Source organism: Anopheles stephensi (genome assembly GCF_013141755.1).
Source record: "Anopheles stephensi strain Indian chromosome Y unlocalized genomic scaffold, UCI_ANSTEP_V1.0 chrY6, whole genome shotgun sequence".
NCBI lineage: Eukaryota > Metazoa > Arthropoda > Insecta > Diptera > Culicidae > Anopheles > Anopheles stephensi.
Window position 1 is genome coordinate 24,107 of NW_023405009.1, and position 27,789 is coordinate 51,895.

General features: G+C 42.7%; 2 protein-coding genes and 1 long non-coding RNA gene across 3 annotated transcripts; 2 read left to right on the plus strand and 1 right to left on the minus strand.

The window, feature by feature from the left end:
- Positions 1–1,009: 1,009 nt before the first annotated feature.
- LOC118515221 lies at positions 1,010–3,469 on the plus strand. The gene is made up of 2 exons (XM_036061912.1): positions 1,010–1,384; positions 2,777–3,469. The coding sequence occupies exons 1-2, from the start codon at positions 1,010–1,012 to the stop codon at positions 3,197–3,199; spliced, it is 798 nt and encodes a 265-aa protein (XP_035917805.1). The 3' UTR covers positions 3,200–3,469.
- A 612-nt stretch (positions 3,470–4,081) lies between these two features.
- LOC118515224 lies at positions 4,082–27,612 on the minus strand. The gene is made up of 3 exons (XR_004906987.1): positions 27,573–27,612; positions 27,333–27,426; positions 4,082–4,888 (listed from the first exon to the last, which is right to left on the minus strand). It is a non-coding gene; the product is annotated as an uncharacterized LOC118515224 (long non-coding RNA).
- LOC118515223 lies at positions 15,237–21,271 on the plus strand. Its single transcript, XM_036061913.1, has 2 exons — positions 15,237–19,494; positions 19,579–21,271. Exon 1 carries the CDS (start codon positions 15,255–15,257, stop codon positions 16,818–16,820), a length of 1,566 nt encoding a protein of 521 aa, XP_035917806.1. The 5' UTR covers positions 15,237–15,254; the 3' UTR covers positions 16,821–19,494; positions 19,579–21,271.
- Positions 27,613–27,789: the final 177 nt, after the last annotated feature.

The window sequence follows — 27,789 nt, forward strand, 5'->3', positions numbered from 1 at the left end:
CGGTCCGGTAATACCGATGCTAGCTCGCTCGTCTTCTTCTGCTTTTTCTTGAAAGGTGCTGTGCCTGCTTTAGTGGATGACGGCATGGAAATGGACGACGCTCCGGCAGACGATACGCTGGTGAACGATTCACTTGATGATGAGCTGTCTTGAATGCTCAACCAATCATGGAAATCAAGACGCCCTGCTATTTCAGGTAGCACTCTGGGCATGATCTCGAAATCGATGATACGCGTTAGTGATGAGGACACCCCGGCCGACAAATGGCCGCCAAATACATCCAAGCAAAGGCGTCAAGTATCGTTCGATGATGGACCGGTAAAACATCCTCCCCCACCGGGCCAATCTTCGGATTCGTCCGATGATGACAATAGTTCTTTCTGGTCGTGCTTCCGTCGCAGACAGAAGTCGCCGAAATCTCCCGAGCCGTGGCCATCGGGGCTGCAGAAACGGCGCCCACCAACACCCGCAAAGGATGCCAACGGGGCTCGAAGTTAAATCTAAGATTCCGAACGAACTATCAGTTCTTATTTGTTCGCGTTTCGTTAATTAACAAAAATACATCAATCATTGTTTGTAGATGTTGATCTGCAGCATATGAACATTGTTGCGCGTTGTTACGTGTTCTTCTTGGGTACATTACTACAAGCTGACGCTTTCTGCTTGGTTTGATTTGGAGCTGTTCAGCAAAGAGTAGCATCACATTACGCGAACACTACGGCCATGTGCGAATATATATGGAAAACTGAACGGACGTTGGACGCACGTAGGCATCAACTCATGGTTCACGCACGGAAGTGGCGTAGACAAGGCAGTCATGTTTCACCTGTGGAATCTGACAAATGCGACGAATAGGCGGCACCGGACGATAGTGCGTGGGTTTGATTTTCAGAAATGGAAGTTGACTCTCGACACCGGATGAAGACTTCGTGGAAGCGTTTACCAGCAACACCGGATGGCAACAGATGACGACGTTAGGCTGATACTAATCAGGTCTGACGAGCTGATGATGGAGCAACCGGCCGTGAGCGAGACTATCAATGGGGGTACGTACGCGAAACACAAAAACCCCGAACGAATGCTTCAGTCGGTCGAACGGCTTACGCAGGAGCTGGTGTCCCAGTTGGAAGAACGGCACGTGCGTACTAACCCGGAGGAATGCAGTTCGATCGTTACCGGCGTACAGTTCAAGATAGGCGAAAAGGTAACGACAACCACGACAATGACCGCGGTTGTGACGGCAACGGCGACGGCAACGACGACGACGACGGTGGCGACGAGTCGGGTAATCAAGCCTGTGCGCGTCGTATCCAATCCCGGCTCACCGAGGACGCGAAAGTTACAGCGTGAATCTTCCATCAACAAAGAGGCGGATGAGTCCAAGGTAAATGGCATGCTAGTGCTACCAACGCCGGCTGAATTGTTACACTTTATATAAACGCTAACACCCTGTAATATCTGTATATCAGTCTCTGGAGCTTTACTAGTACGATTCGATTTATTATGTTGTTCGAATATCTGCAAAAGGAGAATTTCCAGGTTCTAGTATCCCTACACAGGTTCTGCCATCAATTTCGATTGTATAAATGCTAGTTTTAGCTTGTTATTTACTACTTACTTACTTACTCGGCTTGGGGCAAAAATCCTAAAAGCACTTTACGGGTTGGGTCGTCAAGTGTCATTCTCATGGCATGACCAGCCCACCGCAGCCTGGCGAGTCTGATCCGCTCCCCAATGGTGAGATCATCGTACAGCTCGTATAGCATCTTCCTCTCGAACGCGGCTCAGAGGGTTTCGTCAGTTTTGGACAGAGTCCATATCTCAGAGTCGTATGTGAGTACTGGGACTATAAATGCTCGGTACAGTCCCAGCTTCATCCGTCGCAACAGGTATTTAGAGTGGAGAAGTTTCTTCAGGCTGTAGTATGACCGGTTGGCAGCCAGTACCCTTGCGCGTAACTCAATATCAATGTGGTTGTCGGTGGATCTGGACTGACTTATACAAGATGGTTCCCGAAGCTTCCACCTCCGATTGCTCTCTCTAGCGCCAGATAGAAGTGAAGGCAGGCAAGCCCATCTCCCTGGCGCAAGCAAATCTCTCCTGGTGGTAGCAAAGAGCCCTGAGAGTTTTCCATCCACCTTCGCCTGGCATGTGATGTTGGCCATTGTCATACTTACAAGCCTGGTAAGCTTGGCCGGCATTCCAAAAGTGCTTATTGCGTCGAGAGGTTTACCCTGTAAGTGGTTGATTTTCCGTTTGGAAATCCTCTCTGGTAGTGTCCATCTAGTTTTTAGCTATCCGGTAGAAACAGAACAGTCTCACCTTTAGTTGCAGATTGAAATGTTTTGCTTTCCTTTCGTAAATCCTTCTAAATTGAGGCTGTCTCTGCTCGTCTATAGTTGAAAGATAGGTTGGAAAGATTTCAGGAACTTATGCGAAATTAGAAGGGTTATCTAACTGATTAAAAGTCAGGATTTGTGTAATTTTTACACACTTATAATTGGTTTGTTTTCAATTTAGAAACCTTTGACTTACATGTGTTTTAAACCTATTTTCCTTAATGTTACTGTAATACTTACTTTTAGCTTTTTTTCGATACTATAATTTCTTTCGAATCGTAAGGACACAGCTTTTTTGGCTAAAAAAGATTGTTGAAGACCAGGGAAATCTTCTAAAAATCAAGACTCACTCTATAGAAACTACACCCACACACACGCACGCGAAAGTATTTATCTGATTGTATTTATGAATTCATTAATTTTTTTTTTATTTTTAGGTTAAACCCATAAAAAGCCAAGATGTGAAAAGTGTGAAGAAAGAGCAACAGACCAAAATCGCCAAACCGGTAGTGGAAACCGTTACGAAGGTTTCCCGCGTTCGGCAACCAGTAGTGCCAAAGGGTGGCTCCATTATTACCAGCAGAACACCGGCAAAACCTTCCATCGGCAGTCCCATCCATCGTCCGGTTGCGAAACCACTCGCCACAAAACCGTACGCTCAACGTTCGGCGACGAAAAAGCTTCAACGTGACGCCACCCGGCAGCAAGCAGAAGCTCAAACCACCAACCGGATGGTAAACCGGTGTCGAAAATCCCACTACCGAAGGGTGAGAAAACTAACACACCACCGAGTCGTATTCCACCGCCGAAGCGGACCACACTCCAGGCGGGAAAGCAGTCATCCAAGCTCGGTGCATTGAAAACGTCTCCTGATGGTGCCCTTAAGAAGTAACGGCGCATAGCTAGCTTCCTTTTCTCTGTCGCTCTCTTTCGCGTAATCTTAGCTAGCTTATCTCATGGATGGTAGCAATTGAAACAAATACTTTACTATCTTACACACGTGCCCGGCTTGCTTAATAGAAGGCGATACCGTTTGCTGCTGGTCGGGATCGGTCAGATGATTTATCCATTGGCCGGTTAGTCGGGGCCCCGTAGGGTGTTCGATTCCTTTCTTTTCGTCTCTGTTACGTCGCATGTTACCTATTACCAACTAGCCCGAAACAAGCAGACACACACAAACCTGCAAAACCTTGATAGAGTTAGGGATAGAAATGAATTATAAAATAATCATACTTATAGCGATATATTGTAGTCCGCCCCCCCCCCCCTCCATCCCCTTTTTTGCTCGCATAGTACGAATTTACGAACGAATATGCATTTTTTAAATCTTTTAGTTAAACGCGACCCCATAGTCTAGTGGAGAGCTTTCGCTTGTACTCGCAACGCAACCAGTAAGAATTTATTTACACATACCAGAAGAAGGAGCAAACGTAGCCGCACAATACTAAGAAAACCGATATTATGAACATCAGTATAGATATCTAAGTTACCTTACTTCGCTTTACCAGCGCATAATACTCTTGTGTAATTTAAATAATATACGTGCAAAATGGTCTGGCCCTGTAGACGAATAATTCTAAATATATATATATATATATATATATATATATATATATATATATATATATATATATATATATATATATATATATATATATATATATATATATATATATATATATATATATATCTATAGATATACATATATATATATATATATACATCTATTAATGGACCTTGTCGTACGGTTTAAGAAAAATATTAAACCCTATAGCTTCAAATCTATGCAACAAATATGTATACGTGCCCTATTTCCCCCCAAAACTGGGTTAAAATCTTTCTTGTGAATCAGCCTGCTCAATTGGATCTTGTGTGTGGTAGGGTATGATGGTACGGTTCGACTCCTGGAGATGGTAAGCGTCCAGAAAATTTAAAGCATTTTCTCCATCTTACAGGCCTACCAAACCACTTTTTACGGACGTAGATTGATGGATCCTGCTCAACAAAACGCAGGCAGCTAGCTAAGCGCCAACGATTCTTCACAAATGCAGGCGACTATTAGCCCCAGTGTTTAAGGCGGCCTGTATGCAGCAGCATAGATACCATGTGAATCTAGCTGGTACAACTGTGAGGAACCACTGTTAACCGTCTGCAGTACTGGTGGTAAGCACGGACCCTTGCCCCCTTGCCCCCTTGTCTAGCTATTCAACATCGCGTCCGGTTAAATTGCCATGCTACTTGTGTGTTGTCGACAGTCAAAAGCTTCGTCATCGTTTGCGTACATTGTATGCGAGTCTCACACCTACGACCCACAGCTGTTAGGATTTAAATTGAGGTTGAATGCGTTGAATACCGGGCCGTTGTAATGACCAGTAATAGAGACCGTTCTCTGGAAGCAGTTTATCTGTTAGAAAGTGTTAATCTCACGGAGTTCTGCCAAGGACTTGCCCTAGCCCGTGTTTACGTGCAGGATGTGGTGGAACATGGGAAGGAATCGCCTACCGGAGAACCGTTACAACCGGCGATGCTGCGTGCGAAGAAATGTGGGCCTAAAAGAAGAAAAAGAAGAAGAAACTAATTATCTGTTTGACATTTACCGGAACATTTTTTTCCGGATATTAATTTCCTTCCACTAATTACGAAAAATTCACTAGTAAGCACCGTGAAAGCTTGGAATCAACACCCACCGGACGGATTGTTTTCCCACAAGCATTTGACAACAATGTGCATGTAACACCACCAGTGGAGTCCGTGTTGAAATGTTTGAAACGTTTCGCAAAGGAAAAGGATTTATCCCTGGAAGAAAAAAAAAAACAAAATGGCGACGTAAAAGAAGAACTCATGGCGGCAAGGTGTACTCCGTTTGTGCCGGAATATTTTTTGCCTGGTCGCGCAGTTACATTGTAACGGAACCGGTGCACGGACCTCCACGCCGATAAAATCCATAGAAAATCCGGCCCAAATGGAACGCACGGCCGTCCTGTAGGACAGTTCAACGGGGGAGGATACACCCCCGCTGCAGGCAACGGTCGTAGTGCCCGTGGTGCCCGTGGAAACGGACGAAAAACTGAAGGCTACTGGTAAGTGGAACGTGAAGTGATGAAGGATGCAATAATGTCGTTCGGTTTTTTCGTTCCTTTCGTTCACGGCGCGCCCCGCTAGAGGACAACTCCACGCTGAAGGCAATCGTCGTGATTGAGGGAAATGCACCGGCTCAACCGGACCAGGCTGCTGGTAGCTAGAATGGCGAAATGTGCCGGTAATACAGATGCTAGCTCGCTCGTCTTCTTCGGCTTTTTCTTGAAAGGTGCTGTGTCTGCTTTAGTGGATGACGGCATGGAAATGGACGACGCTCCGGCAGACGATACGCTGGTGAACGATTCACTTGATGATGAGCTGTCTTGAATGCTCAACCAATCATGGAAATCAAGACGCCCTGCTATTTCAGGTAGCACTCTGGGCATGATCTCGAAATCGATGATAAGCGTTAGTGATGAGGACACCCTGGCCGACAAATGGCCGCCAAATACATCCAAGCAAAGGCGTCAAGTATCGTTCGATGATGGACCGGTAAAACATCCTCCCCCACCGGGCCAATCGTCGGATTCGTCCGATGATGACAATAGTTCTTTCTGGTCGTGCTTCCGTCGCAGACAGAAGTAGCCAAAATCTCCCGAGCCGGGGCCATCGGGGCTGCAGAAACGGCGCCCACCAACACCCGCAAAGGATGCCAACAAGGATGATGAGTAATGACGGGGCTCGAAGTTAAATCTAAGATTCCGAACGAACTATCAGTTCTTATTTCGTTAATTAACAAAAATACATCAATCATTGTTTGTAGATGTTGATCTGCAGCATATGAACATTGTTGCGCGTTGTTGCGTGTTCTTCTTGGGCACATTACTACAAGCTGACGCTTTCTGCTTGGTTTGATTTTTAGCTGTTCAGCAAAGGGTAGTGTTGCGCCTATGAGTAGGCAACCCGATTAACATGAATTTAATGTAAGTATATTTGTATAGTTCAGGTTTAGGATAGGCATTAGTATTAGTGGAATATTGTAACTAAATAGGTGAGAATACATTTGTAATTTTAGTCTGAAGGTAAACCCCAAGCGAGTCACAGCAACGATCCGAAAGAACCAGTAAAGCTATCGAACATTTGGTCCTTCGAACCGGATAGTAGTAAATTGTAGTCAGGAAGCCGTGTGTGTATAAGAAGAGTGGTGTGGTCGAACCTTCGGTAGAAAATCGTTGTACTTAAATCAATGACGGACATTTATCGTCTGCTTGTGTGTATGTGACTCTTGTAAGGAGGCAAGGATTTACCAATTAGGAGACCAACGGATAAACGGAATACATTTTGTGTTGTAAATTGTGAAAAGGGACATGAACTTTAGACTGTTGGAGAAAACACAAAAGTACAATATTAACAACAGTGTGCTGCGTAAACAAAATAAGGCGCGTCGTGTGCATATGCAAATCAATTAGAGTGTGCGATCGCTTAGCGTCGTTTCGAGTTGGGTAAAAAAGAGTACGCCGACCCAAGTGGTAATGTGTGTGCGAAAGATGGCGTCGAGTCGGTCAGCAACCTTAGTGAACCATCGCGCGTAGATAATTTGGGCGAGTAAGATTGGCGTCTCTTGTTGATTACCGGATTAGTGGACAATTGGAATAGTCAGTGCGTTGAGCGAACAAATCAAAAGAGCGTGAGTTAACAAACGTCCAAAACAAGTACGATCACGTTCAAGCGATCCTTCACTTCCGCCGTCCTAAACAAATAATTATTCATATTCCGAGATAAAACCGTTATCGCCGTCGACCCTCGGACCATCAACGATCCTTCGCTTACCTGTTCTTGTTGTTTTTCGTTCCTTCCACATCCTTCCTTCCCGACCCAAAATATTTTGTAAAATCTTAGAAAATAAACCACTCTACGTCTAACCGCAAACTGAAACGGTCATAGTTCTCTGCTCCGCAAGATCACGTCCGAACGTCGTAACCCGATAGAAAATCTTTCCAAAAAGTTAACTGGCGCCCGAAATGGGACCTCCAAGTCTAAAAGTGAGGTGATATTAAGTTATAAGAAACCTGCACGACGACAACGAGGAAGACGTCATCGTGACCAGCAATTCGTGGACAAGTCTCCCGAACAGACGCCGAAGGGTCCTCAGTAGGCAGTGCCAAACCGGATCAACCCAGAACATCGAGCATCGGTCATCGGACGCAGCATGAGTTTCAACATTGGCGCAGCATTGTTGATCGTATCGTGAGTCACAAATTATTATTCATAAGTGAGGAAATTAAAATGAAAGTTAAATTTGATAGAAATCAGTTAAGAGTTATAATCAGTGTTTAGATCAGTGAAAAAAGTGAAAAGGGAACAAAAATTAATATTATTGTCATATGGTGGACGATAGGAAAGATAGAAGGTTTAATTGTTTCGAAAAAAATAGAATGACTACTTCTGCACCTTCTAGTACTATGAGCTATGACGAGTTTGTTAGCATTGGGAAAATTCTCGACTATGTACGAGATCTCCCAACCTTTGAAGAGAAGGCGAATGAATTAATGGCGTGGGTCATGGAAGTAGAAAAGGTTCTACATATGTACGCTAGAGTCCCACGAGATTGCACCTTTTTTCATATAATCGAAGGAACAATAAGGAAAAAAATTAAAGGCGAAGCAGCCGAAGTTATTAATACCAATGGAATAGCTGGTGATTGGTCATCCATTAAAAGCACTCTTTTGCTCTACTATAAAGACAAAAGAGAACTGAAAACACTTGATCACGAACTTACTGGGATCAGTAAAAAAGCAACAGATCCATTAAGCAGCTACTTCAGTCGTGTTAACGATTTGCAAAGTGCAATTATAACCCAAATATACACCGACCCGAAGTACTCTATCAATGCTGAAGCACACGCTTCTTACTTTAGAGAGAAAGCGTTAGATTGCTTCATTAGAGGTCTAGAAAGTCCTCTTTGCTTTTTATTAAAAAATAATAGTCCACCCAACTTAAATGCTGCTTTCAATTATTGCCTAGAATACTGCAATATGAACATGAGATCGGCACCATTTAAGGGTGAGACTCGTTCGAATCAAATACCTAGACCAAGAGATCTACACGTACCATCTCCCCAGCGGCACAGTTACCATAACAATAATGTGCATCAAACACCACCACTACCCCCAAGATATCGAAACTTCCAAGGAAACCATTATCAACAGAGGAATCATTTTCCTACAACTACCTATAATCAACCTGGTCCAAGTCAACCTCGATACAATCTTCCAGAACAGAATCTTAAACCGCAACAGAAAATTAACTATCCTCAACCGATGGAAGTCGATCCATCCCTACGATCGAATGCTATTAATTATGCCAATCGACCGGTATATGACCAAAAAGGAGCTCAATCTTCTCCTTGGCAGCAAAAGCAAACCTATTCAGTGGATGCTCCGCTTGAATATGTCCAAACGGCACCACCATTAAATGAAACAAATCTAACAAGTGTAACCCCTGCTGTCAGGAACGAACCAGAAACTAATTTTTTAGATTGGTCCGTACTGTGGTGAAACCATTTCTCTCCTACATCACATTGCGGACAACACAAGGAGAATTTCCCTTTTTAATAGACTGTGGATCAAATATCAATTTAATTTCACCCAAATAAGCTTTAGCCTACAAAAAATCTAAACCGTATGATTATTCTAGTGGTACCATTAAAAGTGCTAATGGAAATTTTAAAGTAACCTCAGCAATTGACATAGCATTTTTTGAACCAAAATCAAGCCTGAAGTTTCAATTTGTTATGTATGATTTTCATCCATTCTTTCTTGGCATCATAGGCACCAGTATGCTTAAAACACTCGATGCTAACCTTTATTTCAAAACAGATGTTCTTACAATAATAACGGATGAAGGTTATCCTTTCAAAATACCTTTGCTTACCTATGAAAATAAAAAGGAAAGTCATTTACTTGATTTTCGTACCAATCATTTAAATGAAACTAACAGGAAAATGCTGACAGATGTGCTGTGTAGGAATAAGCACGTTTTTCATGAACCAGATTTAGCATTAACCTGCACTACAAATGTCGAATGTACAATAAACACCACCGACAGTATTCCCGTCCATCAAAAAGTGTATCCTTATCCTGCGGCATACACAAGCGAGGTAAACAAACAAATAAAAACTCTTTTAGAAACGGGTATAATTAGACCATCCCGATCAGCTTGGACATCCCCAGTCTGGATAGTACCAAAAAAGGAGGATGCGTCAGGTCAGAAAAAATTTAGAATGGTAATTGATTATAGAAAGATAAATGAAAAAACTATTAGCGATCGTTACCCTATGCCCGAAATAACATATGTCCTAGAACAAATGAAAGGGCAAAAGTATTTTTCAACTCTGGATCTTGCCTCAGGATTCCATCAAATAAAAATGAATGAAGATGACATTGAAAAAACTGCATTTTCTATAAATAATGGTAAATACGAGTTCCTAAGAATTCCATTTGGTTTGAAAAACGCTCCAGCTATATTTCAGCGTGCTATAGACGATGTTCTTAGAGAACATATTGGAAAAATATGTTATATATACATGGATGATGTAATCGTATTTGGTAAGTCGGTAGATGAACATCTACTGAATTTAGAAAAATTTTTGAAAACTTTAGATTCTGCTAATCTTAAGGTTCAGTTGGACAAATCAGAATTCCTCCACAAAGAAATAGAATTTCTAGGCCACATCATATCATGTGATGGAATAAGACCTAATACCAAGAAAATAGAAGCCATCAAACTGTTTCCAATTCCCAAAACTGTTAAAGAGCTAAGATCTTTTTTGGGATTAATGGGCTACTATAGGAGATTTATTAAGGATTTTGCGAAAATTGCCAAACCACTTACTAATATGTTACGAGGTGAGAAAATGCAATCCAGTAAAAGAATATCACTTGTACCAGCGCAGATCGTATGTTTTGAAAAAATAAAAAATATTTTATCCTCTTCTGATGTTTTGATATATCCAGATTACAGTGAACCATTCATTTTAACAACGGATGCTTCTGATTACGCCATTGGAGCGGTTTTATCGCAAGGAGAATTAGGAAAAGATAGACCTATTCATTTTGGATCACGATCTTTAACCAGAGCCGAAGAATCGTACTCTGTTCCTGAAAAGGAAATGCTTGCCATTATATGGGCACTGAAAACATTTAGAAATTATCTGTATGGAGCTAAATTTAAGATACTGACAGACCATCAACCGCTCACATTTACACTTTCTCAAAGAAATACTAATGCCAAGTTAAAACGATGGAAAGCATGTCTAGAAGAACACGATTACGAGATTTTATACAAGCCAGGGAAAACTAATGTAGTCGCGGATGCCTTAAGTCGAATGGTATACTCCATGACAGCAACGCAACATTCAGCTAATGACAGCGATGATTTCTTCATTCCATCAACTGAAGCGCCTTTGAATGTATTCAGGCATCAAGTTATCCTTGAAGAGGGAATTGGAGATATTCAGACAACTGAACCATTCCCGAACTTCAAACGAATCAAAATGATGATTTCAAATACAAGCGAACAAACATTACTCAATGTCTTAAAAACTAATTTCGATCCTTCGAAACTTAATGGTTTATTAACCAGCGAATCTATAATGGGGAAACTACAAGAGGTATACAATAAAAACTTTGGAAGACAAAATATGTTTAAAATCCGATATACTCAAAGGATATTGGAAGACGTAACAAACACCAACGATCAAATAGATGTTATTCAAAAGGAACATAACAGAGCACATCGGGGAATAGAGGAAAATAAAGCACAAATATTAAAAAAATAATATTTTCCTAAGATGAATGCACAAATAAAATATTTTATACGGAACTGTTGTGTCTGTAACGAGTGCAAATACGACAGAAACCCACCCAATCCACCGATGCAAAAAACACCTGGGCCAAAAGCACCCTTCGAAATTATGCATTTTGATATAATGTTCCTAGAGAACAATTATTTTCTTACATGTGTTGATAAATTTTCCAAGTATGCACAAGTGGTAAGGATTGAGTCCAGGGGCATCAGCGATGTTTTCCCAGCATCAAAGGAGATTGTATTAAAACATAAACCACCAGGCATAGTAGTAATAGATGGAGAGAAGTCATTTAACTCCAGGGAAGTTACTGACTTCTCTCATATCGCTCCCTATGTGACCGCTACAGGAAGAAGTGAAATGAATGGTATTGTAGAGAGATTCCATTCTACTTTACTCGAAATTTATCGAATTCATAAATCAGAACATCCTCACGTACAACTCTCAGATCTAATAGTTATGTCTGTGCACAAGTATAATAATTCTATACATTCTAGTACATCGTTCACTCCTATAGAAATTATTACACCTTCTAACGAAACACCATCCATTATAAATAAAGTAAAAATTAATCTTAACAAAAAACAGGAAAAAGATTTAAATTTTCACAACAAATCTCGAAAGGACAGAAAGATATCCAACCAATCGAATGCATTTATGAAAACAAAACGAAGACTTAAACAGGCGAAACCATATAAAAAGATAGAAATAGATAAAATCAACCGAACTACTGTAACTACTAAAAAAGGAAAAATAATACATAAAACAGATATAAAGATTAAATGAAACAAAACTGTTCTTTTCCAAATGCGTACAGCAGTGTCAGGGCCAAAACATCACAATATCCAGTATGGAAAAAATTCCGATAATAGCATTTAACAGAGGCGATGCTAGATTAGCGATAGGTAATATTTATTACATTCATCATTTTAATAAATCGGACATTCAACGCGAAATTAAGGTATTATCTATTGAGTTCAAATCCCTTGAAGAAACCCAATTTTCAAGCATGATAGAGCAAGAGTTTTCAAATGCATATGAAATGTTAAAAAATACGATACCGATTCATAGAGCCAAAAGATGGGACACAATAGGAACTGTTTGAAAATTCATTGCAGGAAGTCCTGATGCAAATGATTTACGCCTGATAAATACTACATTGAACGGGTTGATTACGAATAATAACGTTCAAGTGAAAATAAATAAGGATTTAACGCTTCAGCTAACAGAAACTTTGAAAACAATCAAAGATGCGCTTAGACTGTCACGAGATTCTTCAATAGAATTCTTTTCCCTCAACATTCTCCTTAATCTCAAATACTTGTTCGATAAATTGAGTTTGGTAGCAGATAGTATTACTCTAGGGAAACTAGGTATAGTAAATCCTCGTATATTAAACCGAAGTGAAATAGATTTGTTAATGAACGATTTACAGAAACAGAATATTCCGTTTCAAACAGTTTCAGAAGCACTATCATATGTGACTACGAAAATAGCAACAAATAACAATGAACTGTTATTTATACTTAGCTGCCCGAAATTGACGAACGATATATATATATATATATATATATATATATATATATATATATATATATATATATATATATATATATATATATATAAGAAAATTGAATTGTACGGTATAACGCATAAAGATAAGAAAGTTCATGTTCCCAACCAATTTTACCTATCCTTAAAATCACAACTTTTCATCGTCCCGAACTTTAACAAGAACATTTACTGCTTAGAACAACTACAAGAAGATAACGGAAAATGCTATACTCGCGTACCAGCTATACTCAGAGGACAACAAGCAACATGTGACTTCATAACAAACCCAGCAGCGATGGAAATTCTCCAACTCGATAGGACACACATTCTGATCAACTAAGCGGCAGAATTTACTATTAAAACAACATGTGGTATTAAGAAGAGAAACTTGACAGGATCTTTTCTCCTATCCTACCAATCATGTGACATATTCGTTAATGACGAAGAGATTTCCAGCAGCCAAACTGAGCTTCACGGATCGCCGTTGAATCTTCCGCTTTATGGTATAAACGTCACATCGAAGAACCACATGCTGAACCTTACTCTAGAACATCTACACACAATGCATATGGAGTTAAGAAGCGAAATGCATCAAATACGGCTAGAAGCCAAAAGCTTCACATGGAACAATTGGTCCATAACAAGCGTTGTGAGCAACATAAACGGACAGAAACCGGCCATATCACCGAACTCAAACAACGACAACGATAACACTTGCGAAGAGAACGAGCCAAACGCCCAGATAAGTCCAAACTTTCAACCGCCCACAATGATGGAAGTTTTTCGTACGGAGCTTCAAATCTAAGGAGGGGCAAGTTAACAAACGTTCAAAACAAGTACGATCACGTTCAAGCGATCCTTCACTTCCGCCGTCCTAAACAAATAATTATTCATATTCCGAGATAAAACCGGTATCGCCGTCGACCCTCGGACCATCAACGATCCTTCGCTTACCTGTTCTTGTTGTTTTTCGTTCCTTCCACATCCTTCCTTCCCGACCCAAAATATTTTGTAAAATCTTAGAAAATAAACCACTCTACGTCTAACCGCAAACTGAAACGGTCATAGTTCTCTGCTCCGCAAAATCACGTCCGAACGTGATCGAAAAAACGAAACGTGAACGAAAGAAAATCTTTCGAAAAAGTTAACTCGTGCAAGTGCGATTTTCTTGAAATGTGCATACGGTTGGCGTCGGCTTCCGTTGAAGGTGAGGTACGCCATCGCAAGTGGTAACGTGTGTGCGAAAGTTAGCGTCGTGTCGGTCAGTGACCTTAGTACACCATCGCTGTTAGAAAATTTGGGCGCGTAAAGTTGGCGTCGGTTGTCAGTTAGCAGATTAGAGGACAGTTGGATAAATTAGTGTATCGCGCGGATAAATAAAGAAAATTTTGAAAATGCCACCGGAAAGCAAAATAAAAAAAATATTAAAGGTGTATAAAGACCGAGTTTCGTGGATAGAAGCGTTTGTAGAATTCGTAGACAATTACAACAATTCCGTGCATCGTGGAGAATTGCAGAGTCAATTACAAGCTTTAGAGGAAACAAAGCGATCGTATGAGGATGCAAGAGAAAAATTGTTATTTGAAGATGAAGAAATTGACGGGATACTGATGCAGAATGAAAGAAAGGAGTTCTACAAAAAATATCATAAAGTGAGAGGATTCATTATGGATTTGCAAAGAACCGATGAAAGTGCGCATCCGATTGCGAATAGTACAATGGCAAACACAACGTCCGCGAGTGTGAAAATGCATTTACCGAAACTATAACTGCCAACGTTCGATGGAAATATTACCAAGTGGGTGACATGCAAGGACCGTTTTGTGTCATTAGTGCATGATTTACCAGAGCTACCTGAGGTGGCAAAACTTCAGTACCTGTTAGCGTCACTGAAGGGAGAAGCTGCACTGCAGTTCGAGCATGTACCACTTGAGGAGAAAAGCTATATGCCAACGTGGGAGACCCTGCTGCAGAGATACGACGACAACAAGATACTGCGGAGAGAATACTTCAAGGCACTGATTCAGCTGGAACCAATGAATGCTGGAAAATCGGCTGAATTGACCAGGGTTGTGAATGAGACAAGACGGCTAGTTCAAGGAATGAAACGGCTAGACGAACCCATACAACACTGGAACACGCCACTCACGATACTGGTAACGCATAAGCTTGATAAGACCACATTAATGTCCTGGGAAAATTTTGCAGTGGAAAACCTGACCGACTGCTACGAGCATTGTTGGAGTTCTGCGAAAAACGGATTCGTGTGTTGAACAGCACTGCACTGCACAGCGTCGGAGTGATTGGCAAAAGAGCCGCTTCTAAGCTCTTCCAGCGAAGTCGTGACCAGTCCAGACCAGAAAATGAACAGAATACCGCAAATATATTCTGTAACGTGTGCAGCTCATCGCGCAACGATAAAGAGGCGTGTCCAGCTAGCAAGGCAGATCATCCGTTAGACAACTGTACTAAATTCGATGGCATGTCGATTCTACAACGAGAAGCTTTGGCGAAGAATCAACGTTTATGTTTTAGATCTTCAAGCATCACCAAATCACCAAATAAGGTTTTGTCGGAATGTTACGACGTGTAAGCATTGCCATGGAAGACATCATACGCTATTGTGTAAACGAGCAGCTCAGGAGTCAGCAGAAAAGGTTTCACAGTCAACAGCAGCAGAGCAGGAAGCTGCGACGATTAATGATACCACCCGAGCATCCGGAGAACCACAAAGGATGGTGTGGTTATCGACGGCAGTAGTGTTGATTCGCGGAAGCGATGGAGAGGAGTTGCCAGCGAGAGCTTTGTTGGATCAAGGATCTCAATCCAACTTTATAACGGAACGGCTGGCCCAACAACTGAAACTAAAGAGAGTCCGAATATCGAGCCCTTTATCTGGAATAGACGACACCGTGCCTATTGTTTCATCCAGCATGGTAGTTACCAGAATAAGATCGCGTGTGTCCGAATTTCAAGTATCACTGCAGTTTCTAGTGTTACTGCGAGTAACGTCCGACTATCCAAGTCGTATGGTAGAAGTGAAGCGGTGGAATCTACCATTAGGCATACCTCTTGCAGACCCAGCCTTTAACAAACCAGAACGAATAGACATGCTGATAGGAGCTAGATTGTTTGCCGATTTGCTACAAGAAGGAAGGATTAAACTGGCTTCGTATCTTCCCCAATTGCTCGAAACCAGATTGGGTTGGATTGTCAGTGGAAGATTATCGAAGCCAACTAAGGATGGTTTCAACGAAAGCATCGTGGGTTGTGCGATGGATGATAATTTCAATGCCGCAATGGAGAGATTGGTTCAGCTAGAAGATATACCGGAAGAGAAGCTGATGTCTGATGAAGAGCAACTTTGTGAGAGATGGTATGCAGAAACAACGCGTCGCAACGAGGATGGAAGATATATAGTGCAATTACCGAAGGTGGCAGATTACGAACGTGAATTAGGCGAGTCATATGAAATATCTCTCAAACGATTTGGAGCAGTTGAAAGAAGAAAGGAGAGAGATGAATGTCTACGTGAAGAGTACCATAAGTTCATGGAAGAGTACATTCAGCTTGGTCATATGACGAGAATAGCAGATGAGAAGAATGGAAACCAAGGTATAAAATACTATTTACCTCATCATGCCGTATTGAAGCTTGACAGCAGTACAACAAAATGCAGAGTCGTGTTTGATGGCTCATGTAGAACAGACAGTGGAAAATCGTTGAACGACATCCTATTGATCGGGCCACAACTGCAGGATGACATTGTATCTATCCTGATGCGTTTTCTCTTTTATAAGGTAGCCATGGTAGCCGATGTGGAGAAAATTTACTGTCAGGTATTAGTGGAGGAGAAGGATAGAGACTTGCAGCGCATTTTTTGGCGGTCTAACGAAGCAGATCCTGTGAGCATGTATCGACTCAACACGGTTACGTATGGTACAGCGTGTGCTCCGTATTTGGCCATACGAACTCCTCGGAGAGCATTTGAGAACAGCATGGGCAAATTTCCAGATGCAATGAAATGGTTTAACGAATTCTAAGTGGATGACCTCATCTCAGGAGCTGAGTCAACGGAAAGAGCTCAAAGCATTCGCGAGCAGGTGGTTGAACTGTTGGCTGGAGCGGGTTTTAAACTTCGGAAATGGGCATCAAATAGCAGGACTGCGTTGGATGGAATTCCGGAAGAAGATCGTGCCAAGCCAATACAGACGTTGTAAGAGTACGTGCTCCTAAGATCATGGTTTCCGCTTCATTGACAAAGAGAAATGTAATGGGAGCAATTGCAAGGATTTACGACCCTTTGGGATTTGTGGACCCCGTTTAGATGGTGGCAAATATCTTCATGCAGCAACTCTGGAGACTGAAATATGTTAATGGAAATTCCTGGCCTTGGGACAAGGAACTACCGGAGAGTTTGTGCCGTGAATGGATGAATCTGGCGAATGAATTTCATGTGCTGCAAGACGTTAAGCTTCCAAGGTTGGTGTGTGCGAGCGAGGCAATTCAGTATCACATATTCTGTGATGCTTCTGAAAAGCGATATAGAGCCTGTATCTACGTGAGGAGCGAATCGACAACGGGAGAAGTAATAGTACAGCTGCTGATTTCGCGATCCAAGGTGGCACCATTAGCAAAGCGGTTGACGATTGCCAGACTGGAGTTGTGTGCAGCGTTGTTGGGAAGCCGATTATGGGATTTCGTGAGGAAGGGACGATTACGTGAAGGCCCTTGTTTCCTGTGGACTGACTCTATGACAACGTGGCATTGGATTCAGTCCCCTCATCATCTTTGGAAGACGTTTGTCGGCAACCGCACGGCAAAGATCAAGCTATTGACCACTGCCTGTATTTGGCGACATTTTCCGGGTGTGGAGAATACAGCCGATTTGATATCGAGAGGTTGCGAGCCGAGTCGATTAGTCGCTTCTGCGCTATGGTGGTCGGGGCCAAAGTGGCTATCGGAAGCTGGAGATAAATGGCCAGAATTGCCCGAAGTAAGAGCAATAACCACAGGCGAAGAACGTAAGGTGGATTTAATTGTCTCTTCATGCAGTGAAGAGAATTTCATTGACTGGCTGTTCGATCGCTTTTCATCCTTTACCAAGCTTCGGCTCGTTGTGGGGTATTGCCAGAGATTCCTACAAGGCGTGCAAACGCGTTTAAAGAAGGAAGCAGAAACTTGAATCTTCAGTTATTAACCACGATACGCTCTTTCTCACCACTGAAGAACGGCTGTGATCAGAACGACTACTGTTTCGATTAGCACAACTGCAGCGTTTCGAGAAGGAGATCAAATGTTTGGGGCATGGGAAAGAAATACCGCGATCATCCCCACTGAGAGGATATAATCCGTTCATCGACGCTGAAGGAATCATCAGGCTAAAGGGAAGGCTCCAAAACTCGCTATTAGGCATGGACGCAAACAATCCTGTAGCTGTTCCCAAGGATCATGTGCTGGGAAAACTGTTGGCGAAACATTATCACCTTAAGCTCCTACATACTGGTACACAAGCAACGTTAACAGCAATAAGACAACGGTATTGGTTACTTGGTGCAAAATCTATTGTGAAGCAAGTTTGTCATAAATGTGTGAGATGCTTCAAATGCAAGCCGAGGCAAGTGAACCAACCAATGGCTGACCTTCCAGGGAATCGAGTGACAAGGGCATTCGCAATATCAGGAGTGGACTATTGCGGTCCAGTTTGGATCAAGGCCCAGCATCGAAGAGGAGCTCCTACCAAAGCATTTGTGGCAGTGTTTGTGTGCTTTGTGACTCGTGCCGTCCATCTCGAATTAGTGTCTGATTTGAGTACTGCTGCGTTTTTGGCTGCTCTTCAAAGATTTGTAGCGCGACGAGGTTTAGTAACGGAGTTGCAGTCGGACAACGGCACCAACTTCAAGGGGGCTGCAAACGAGCTACGTCAACTGTATGAGCTTTTTCAATCGCCGAAGCAGAAGGAGGAGATTCAGTCTTGGAGCGCAGAAAACAGAATTAGGTGGAAATTCATCCCACCTGGGGCCCCTCATTTTGGAGGATTGTGGGAAGCGGCCGTGAAGTCTATGAAATTTTACTAAGTTAGAGTTCTTGGGAATGATCCAGCATCATACGAAGACATGACAACAGTTCCTGCGGAAATAGAATCGTGTTTGAACTCTAGGCCGATCACACCATTATCGAGTGACCCTTCAGATTATGAAGCACTAACGCCATTACATTTTTTAACTGGATCTCATCTTCTTAATATCGATTTGAATCTTAATTTTTGTTTTTTTTTCAAATTGTTTGCCTCAAGGGCTTTACAAAGTCAATTTATCTTATAACTAAACATACATAACACGTAAGGAGGATATAGGGTGCAGACAGAGATGGCTAGTGAGGAAAAGAAAAACAGATTTTAGGATAAAGAGGACAAAAGACGGGAGCGGAAACAATTAATGGAGATATTGTGGTCAAACAGATCACCAACCGAATTGAATGCTAATAACGCGCGCATCCATGGATCGCTCTGGGAAAACCACGTACGACAAAAAGGGATAAGCAGGGGAGGACGTACGCGTAAGCGATGGGAGGGGACATATAAAGGGATAGTTGCCACAAGGGCGGGGGAGTCAATGTTGGAAAGCAGGATGTTGGCAATAAATAACTTGCGAGCATGACCATGACGATCCTCCAGCTTAACCAAACCCAGCAGCTGGCACCGCTCCGAATAAGAAGGTAAGGTTGTGCTGGGGTCGTTCAGTAAACGTCTAGCGGCTATCCGCGTATATTTCCTCTGCACCCTCTCCAACCTGTTCATAGCGGTGACACCAGCGGGGGACCATACAACACTGGCGTACTCCAGGATGGGACGCACCCAGCAACAATACAGCGCTCTCAGGCATAACGGGTCTCGAATCTCAGTAGACATACGAGAGATTAGACCCAACACCTTGCTAGCCCGCTCAAGGACCGAGTTGAGATGCGGCTCGAAGGACAATTTGTCGTCCAGCCACACCCCAAGGTCCCTGACCAAGGAAACTCGCGGAAGTGTTGAGTCGTAGAGCCGATACTGGTGTAAATATTTGGAAGAAGAGCGACCAAACGAAATTACACAGCACTTCGAGACACAAAGAACGAGCCCGTTTGATATGCACTAGCCAGCGAAAGCATCTATGTGGGATTGGAGGGAGCGGGAGTCGCGGTACGAAGACACAGGAAGATAAAACTTGACATCGTCGGCATACAACAAACAACCGTTAGGGGGAAGCGATTGAATGCAATCGGCGATGAAGAGTGAAAACAATAAAGGACTCAAGACACTACCCTGAGGAACCCCAGATTTGCTGATGAACGGGTCCGACAGAGCCCCATCGACCCTTACCCTGTACGACCGGTCCTTCAAAAAGGAACAGAGCCAGAGAAGAAGGGCTCCACCGAAACCCATTCGCTCGAGCTTTGCATTAAGCAATTGATGCGACAAACAGTCGAACGCAGCTTTGAAATCTGTGTAGATGACGTCAACCTGCCTACCAGCGGCTGTGTGCAGAAACAGATCGATCATCAACGACATAAGGTTCGACAGGGTAGAGCGTCTCGGCACGAAACCGTGCTGGGAGGATGGGATTAACGGGGAAACAATAGGAAGGATAGAAGAGTAGATCACAGACTCGAGGACTTTGGACGCTGCACAGAGGATGGAGATGCCTCGATAATTTAAGGGGGACGTCCGGCAACCTTTCTTAAAGACTGGGATCAGCCAAGCTGATCTCCAAAGAGAGGGAAAAACTCCTGTATCAACCGACCTAGTGAATAGGCGAATCAACACAGGAGCAATCGCCTCTCTAGCGTCAATGAGTGCAGAAGAAGGGATGCCGTTAGGACCAGGAGAGAAGGAGCGCTTAAGCTGACAAAGTGCAGTGAGCACCATCTGCTCGTCGATATGCACCGAATGAGCGTTAATACAGTCCCGAGGAACACTCGAGAGCCCAGCCACAAGAGACGCAGTAGAGTGGGTCGGACCAACAAAAAGACCATCGAAGTGATGCGCAAACAAATTAGATATTTCCAACGGGGAGGAAGCAGAGCAATCGCCCAAAGACATATTTGTTGGAATACCGGAGGATCCACGTTGTCTATTGGCGTATCTCCAGAATGACCTAGGATTTGTATAAAGATGGGATTGAATGCGCGCGTTATGGGTACGAAGGCGGATCCTGTTATAACTGCGATGAGCAGATGCTGCGTATTTGAAGACACGCAGGTGAAAAGTGGAGCGGTGCATTCAATACGCACGAAGCGCACGCTTAAGATCCGCCTTAAGTGAACGAAGGTGTCTATCTGACCACAAGGGATTTGGAGGAGGGGTCCGAAAGGGACAACACTGGGAGAGGAAAGACAAAATCACAGACGTAAACTTGGCTACAGCCTCGTCAATACTAGGAGCAGCGTCCAGGGAGCTCCAGTCGTATGTCGAGATGAGACGAATAAATTTTCTGTTGTCGAGCTTCCTGAAGTTCAGCTCACGCGTCAAAACTAAACGAGACGGACGATCAGAGGGCGACGCGATGACGGTGATGCACGTCTCCAATGCTGGATGATAAGCGTCCTCGGGAATAATCGTCAAAGACACTCGGTGTACTGAATCACAGATCGCGGCTGCAGCGGAATTGCCAAATATCAGGTCCAGTTGACGTCCGTTACCGTTAGTTACCCCTGAGAGTTGCTTCAAGTGGTTAAAGTTCAGACCGTCAATGAACGTCGTATCCCGCTGCCTTAAAACGGAAGGATAAAACCACAGTTTATTATGGGGATCAGCAGTCCACGAGATGCCCGGCATGTTGAAGTCGCCAAAAATCATAATTTTATCTTCGGAGCGCATGCGCCCCAGGACTACACCGATGCCCTCCATCAAATCATCAATTACAGATGAGGATGAGCTGCTGTATGGCGGAATGTAGATGGCTCCAAGGTACAGGTGCGAGGTCCCCAGGTTGATGCGAACCCACACCGCCTCCAACGATGCGCATGGTGACGAGATCGACGAGACCGCAAGTTGTGATGAGCATGCAATAAGCACACCACCACCACGCGAAAGGTTGCTATTCCTATTGTTGCGGTCGCATCTAAAGATGATAAAGTTTTCATCGAAAAGAAGCGACGATGGGATCGAATCATCAAGCCAGGTTTCGGTCAGGACACATATGTCAGATTCAGCAAAGGCCTGGTGGAAGTTAATGAGTTTCGTGCGGAGACCCCGCACGTTCTGATAGTATGCATAAATTTTTTTCCTGGGCGCCGAATTATGCACGAAAGAATTGGTCCAATGTTTGCTGATGGGGACTACAAGTTAGAACTCTCTTACGCTTGCTAGGGGGAGCGGGATGAGGAAGTGAAGTGAGTGGTGTAGCGTGGATCAAAGTCAAGTCCGAACTGTGTCCAGGAGAGGAAGGTGTGCTGTGGAGAGGCTGAGTGCGGTTGATGTAGGGAGCCTCTCTATGACGGTGTCGAGCGGCGATGAGAGAGTTACTAGCTGTTAAAACAGGAGTATTGTATGGAGCCGGTGGACGTCTAACTGGATCGTGATGAGTAGCGGTGATAAACTCTCTCACACGGATGCCAATAGGCCACGTTTCAGGGGAGAGAGCCAACTCACGACAGGAATCTGGAACACGCACTTTAAAAGAAAGAGAGCGTCGAGAAGCTGGATCAACACCTCTAGCCAAGAGAGAGAAAGCAAGCACGTCCTCGGTGTTGAGACGGCGTATCACCGATGCTCTCACTTGGTCGGTCGTGATATGGTGTGCAACTCCAAGGAGGTGCAACCAAAATCTGCGAGGATTACGCGCTTGAGTCGCTACTAGATTAGGTGACGTCACCGCATTTGTGCCCGAAATTCCGACAAGGCTCGGAGCGGGGGTTTGTCCTGCAATCGCGGCATAGGAAGAAGGACGGTCGGTGCTAAGGATAGGAGGAAGCCTGATCGGAGAGGAGGTGGGCGCACCATGATCAGTACCTGGTTGGTGAGAGACAAGAGTTAAGCCGGCCTTCCGAGGAGATAGCAGAGAGCGAATCTCCCTAGTGAGAGGCTGCAGAATGGCGTCTTTGAGCGACGCGACAATGGAATCTAGCGCCGTCTGGAAGCCCGCTTGGAAGCTACCATCCTTCGTGGGCAATCTGCGGCGGTTTTCAACGGTTACAGTGCAAGTGGAACAGCTCCAGTGGACATTTTGGTAAGGGCTGATGCATTGAAGAACGGCATCAGGAACTGAGGTGCAGTTTCTATGACAAACCGCATCACAAAAGCAGCAGCACAGCACATCATTGGCCACGGAGGCATCCGCTGCACAGGCCGAACACACAGGAGCCATTTACACACACAGCGCAACACACAAGCCCACGGAATAAACAACAACAAACAGCTGAGCGAGGCTAAACAAAATCGACCAAATTAGGACACATACAACAACCGTTAAAGCAAGGAGATGGTAAGTACGGATAGAATGATACACAAACAAACGATTGATGCAGGGAAGCACAACGGACAAATAATTTTACACACAATTTTTTACGTTTTTAGTGGAGCCGATACCAAACCTGACTTGCTCGAGACGATTTGGCAGAATGATCTTAATCGATTTGAAGAACGTTCCAGATAACCGACTGAATCATTGGCGTTTGGTTCAAAAACGAGTGCAGCAGTTTTGGGTTAGATGGAAGACAAAGTATCTGCAACAGCTCCAGGCGAGAACGAAATGGAATGGCTCGGCAACAACAATAGTGCCCGGTATGCTGGTTTTGTTGCGTGAGGACAACGTACCGCCAACAAAGTGGCCGCTTGCTCGAATTACAGCAGTTCATCCAGGCAGTGACGGAGTAGTACGTGTGGTAACGTTAAGAACCGCTAATACAACTGATATGAAAAGACCAGTTGTAAGAATATGTATTTTGCCGGTTGAATAACATTGACCAAGAGAGAGAGAGAGATAGAGAGAGGGAACTTATGTTTCAAATAATTGAAAGGAATGAATAATCAACATAAGAAATGAAGTGAGAATAATGCGAAATTTAAATTTTGAGGAACTACGATTGGGAGGAAATATTGTTTAAAATGAGAGTTGCAATTTCAAAGGAAGGAAATTAAGAATTAAGGCTAGTTAGTTCGAAAATGAAAGTGAGAGGATATTGATAGTTACGATTAAAATTGGGAATTTTGGGCGGTCGGGAATGTTGCGCATATGAGTAGGCAACCCGATTAACATGAATTTAATGTAAATATATTTGTATAGTTCAGGTTCAGGATAGGCATTAGTATTCGTGTAATATTGTAAATAAAATAAGATAGAATACATTTGTAATTTTAGTCTTAAGGTAAACCCCAAGCGAGTCACAGCAACGATCCGAAAGAAACCAGTAGAGCTATCGAACAACGTCATTATTTTTCTCTAATTTGTCATTCCAGACAAATAATACTGAAAGAAGCATTCACAACAAAATGGCAAGAAAATTTAAGTCCACTTGAGCGAATACTCGTAGATTTTTGTTTCTTCGAGAATAGCTCACTAGTGATAGTTGTAGATAGATTCACGAAATTCATGCAAGTGTAGGCCCCCATTCTTATAAGTACCTTATGTTTGTATATATCTGTACACATCTTGATGTAGAAATGTCAAGTGGAAATACATAGAAAACGTCCCGGCGGCTGGGCATTCAGAAACCGCCTGCCGAACGGACAAGATCGTTGTTTGTGTCGGACTTCTGCCTTAAAGCAAAGTAAAGTTAAATTTAACGTTGTTTACAGAAGCTAAAATCATGACAAGTATCAGAGCAGAGCTTTTCATCCAAGAGCAAGATACATTTTTTACATGTTTAGGAATGCCAGGAAAAATAGTGTTAGACAATGGGCCTCTATTCAACTCAGGGAAGTAAAAATCAACGTAACATTCATAAGGTATTAAAGTCAGCAAATCACCACCTTACCACCCACAATCTAATGGCTAAGCTGAAAGAGCGGTGAGAACGGTGAATGATACAATTATTAGATACGTGATTCAAAATACTGAATTTCAAAGGAATTTAAATCAGTTTTTGATAAATTATACATTGTCAGGCTTGATGTTTAACGAACGTAAAGCTGAGGCTATGGAGCCAAATTTCAAAGGATCAACTAAGTTTTTTTCTGCAAAATTTAGTTTCAGATGTCAGCAAAAATGCAAAAAAAAAAAAAAATCATTGAATCAAACGATATATCGATTTTAAGCATCGTTGTGTTACTCTCATGACACTATGACCAAAACATTTTATACAATAAAGTAAACCTATTCATCACACTTAAAAATCGACCAAATTTTTTTATAGTCCTGGACATCCGCTCTTTTGTATTATCAACCTTCACATAGTCTAGCTTTGTTATAAAAAAGTTGAATTGTTTTGAGTCTCAATTTTTGTTAACTCCATTGAAGTTTTTTTACTCAATGACACCTATCGCCAACCAAATTAACCATCAGTCGATAAATATATCGATCGATATAACGACTATTATGGCGGAATGGTATCGCAACGCAACAAATTTGTCAACCCGTAAAACGATAGTTAAGACGACAGCGCAGTAAGGAGTTAAGACGACAGCGCAACACGAGAAACGCCACGCAGCAGAACGCGCCACCGATAAACAAACAAACCACAAAGCAGCGCGCACAACATAATTTGCAACGCAGCATTATTCAGCACGCAGCATAATTCAACACGGACCAGCGCACCAGCATCCATCCAAACAGTTCAGTTGATACTCAGACGCTAATCCGAACGGTTATTAACTCCGCCGGTCGATGGAAATAAAGTTAAGTTTTTTTTAAAAACACTTCTCCCGGACACCGTGCGTTAACTCGATGGTAACAACTGTCATGCCCGTCATACAAATCGTGAGGAAAAAGTCGAGCAGTGGTTAAAAAAGTCGTTAATTTGCATCGCGAACGACACAGTTTGGCACTACCGATCGATATATTTATCTACTGCCACGAACCAGTTGATAAACGGTACGGAGTCGGATTTGAGAGCTTACGTTAGATTTAGGAAAAAAAATTGTACTCTTTATGTGCTACGTCAAAAAATTTCTCATGATTTTGCCGAGAATTTCAATGAATTTCGAATTTTGAATAAATTTAAACAATCAACATGTAATGTAATAATATTCTATACTTAAAATCATGAACACTTATAAAAATAGGCAACGGCTGTTCATCCAACAAGGATTAGTACACAACACGCATAATTTAAGTTGCTGGCAAGCTACCAGTAACGTAATGACCAACGGAACACTCAATCTCCTAATACCGGGCCACGCACGCACCCGACATACGACACGCGCTCTGCGACACCCTTCGGAAGGCTCTTCATCAAAGTTCAGTGTGCGCTTCTCCGGGAACTAGAGCCAGTAACCACCTGACTAGCCATACTGTAAACCACTGCCGTCTTCAGGGTGTACACCTCCTAGCATCCTTCCACGTATCAATGCAATCGATGGTCACTTCCACCACACATGTTTTCACTTACGTTTTATCTGGTAATTCAAAATGCCTGGTAACAAATGCCTTCAGTATGCTGCAAGATTTGTATGATCATCATCACCATCATCCGTTAAAAATAATGCAATAAACATTTTTAACCAAACGTTTCCCACTAGCAATAACAATCTTGTACTGCTATTTGTAAACAAACCAGAGATTTGACAGCCAATTTGACAGATAGCGTAACTACTCGATCAGTATTTATATCGATCGTTATCTTTTTATCGACTCGTGAGCGGTAGGCGTTCGCGATGCCAATTCGAGTAGATAAATATATTGGTCGATATAACCAAACCAGTGGTTTATTTTTATTGACTGGCTTCGCGATAGATGTCAATGTTTTGTGAATTTTTGACAAAAAAAAAAACAAAATATGTTGAGGATGCTTTTTCCAAAGTTTTGTTTAATAATACTAATAATAATGATGCAAACAATTATAATCATACTTTGTAAAAATATTGAAAGCAGTTGTTTGAAAATCGGGTATAGAAGTGGTCTTATTCTATTATCCGTCACTGCATACAATAAAAAAGGCTTAGCCATATCATTACTTAGAGGGCGTCGCCCGCACGTTGCTTATAATTTACAGCAGCGATGTTGTCTCAGAGGTGGTAACAGGTGGCTAAGGTGGGCTAGTATTAGAAACGACCTGGCTCTTCTCCCCTTGCTGCGACATTGCGATGAGTTTGTCCATTCTCTCATTCATCACATCCATCTGGACCCCCAGGGCTGTTATACGCTTCCGCAACATCTCCTTTGCCATCGCTGACTGTATTTGTTCGTTACTATTACCGTCCAGCTCTTCGCATCCATCTTAAATTAGTAAATACATGGATAGATACATTGCATTTGGAAAAAATGTGCAATTTACTGATTATCATTACCTTTAACCAGCCAAAAAAGTAACCAAACGGAAAATGGGGTTCACATTGCGAGTTCGGCTTGAACAATAAAACTTTTGCTTTGAACAGCAGCAAGGCGAAAACATAAAACGGTTACCACAATACTTACATACAGCGACCCATCCGACCACCCAATTAGCGTATAAATGCCGGTATCCGTCGTAATCCTGAAATGACGCAATCAATGACGTCAGTGACGAGCACTGACCGCAATACGATTAGTTAAAGCCCCTTCCTAGCACAACTGTCACCTGCACGGTCACTACCAAACACCTTCAGCAAATTCGAGCAGTTTCAAGCAGTTATTCTAGCCCTACCTAGCATCACAAACACCAATACACGAACTTACCGATGATTTGTGTCACTCCAGCAGTGCTTAAAAATCGAGCACTTATCGCACACTTCATTTTACTCTTAGAGCCACTCTGAACCAGTAAACACACACTCCAACGTATATATCATGCACTATATGCACCTGTCTGGATATTCGAGCAGTTTAGAGCAGTTTTTTTAAAGCTACCGAATAATTCAAATAACAAAGCAGCACTCGCAAACGCTTTGATTAA

Coding starts and splice junctions, on each gene's coding strand:
- LOC118515221 (XM_036061912.1), top strand. CDS start 1,010: ATGGAGCAACCGGCCGTGAGCGAGACTATCAATGGGGGTACGTACGCG. Junction 1,385..2,776: donor AAGAGGCGGATGAGTCCAAG/GTAAATGGCATG, acceptor TTTTATTTTTAG/GTTAAACCCATAAAAAGCCA.
- LOC118515223 (XM_036061913.1), top strand. CDS start 15,255: ATGGCATGTCGATTCTACAACGAGAAGCTTTGGCGAAGAATCAACGTT.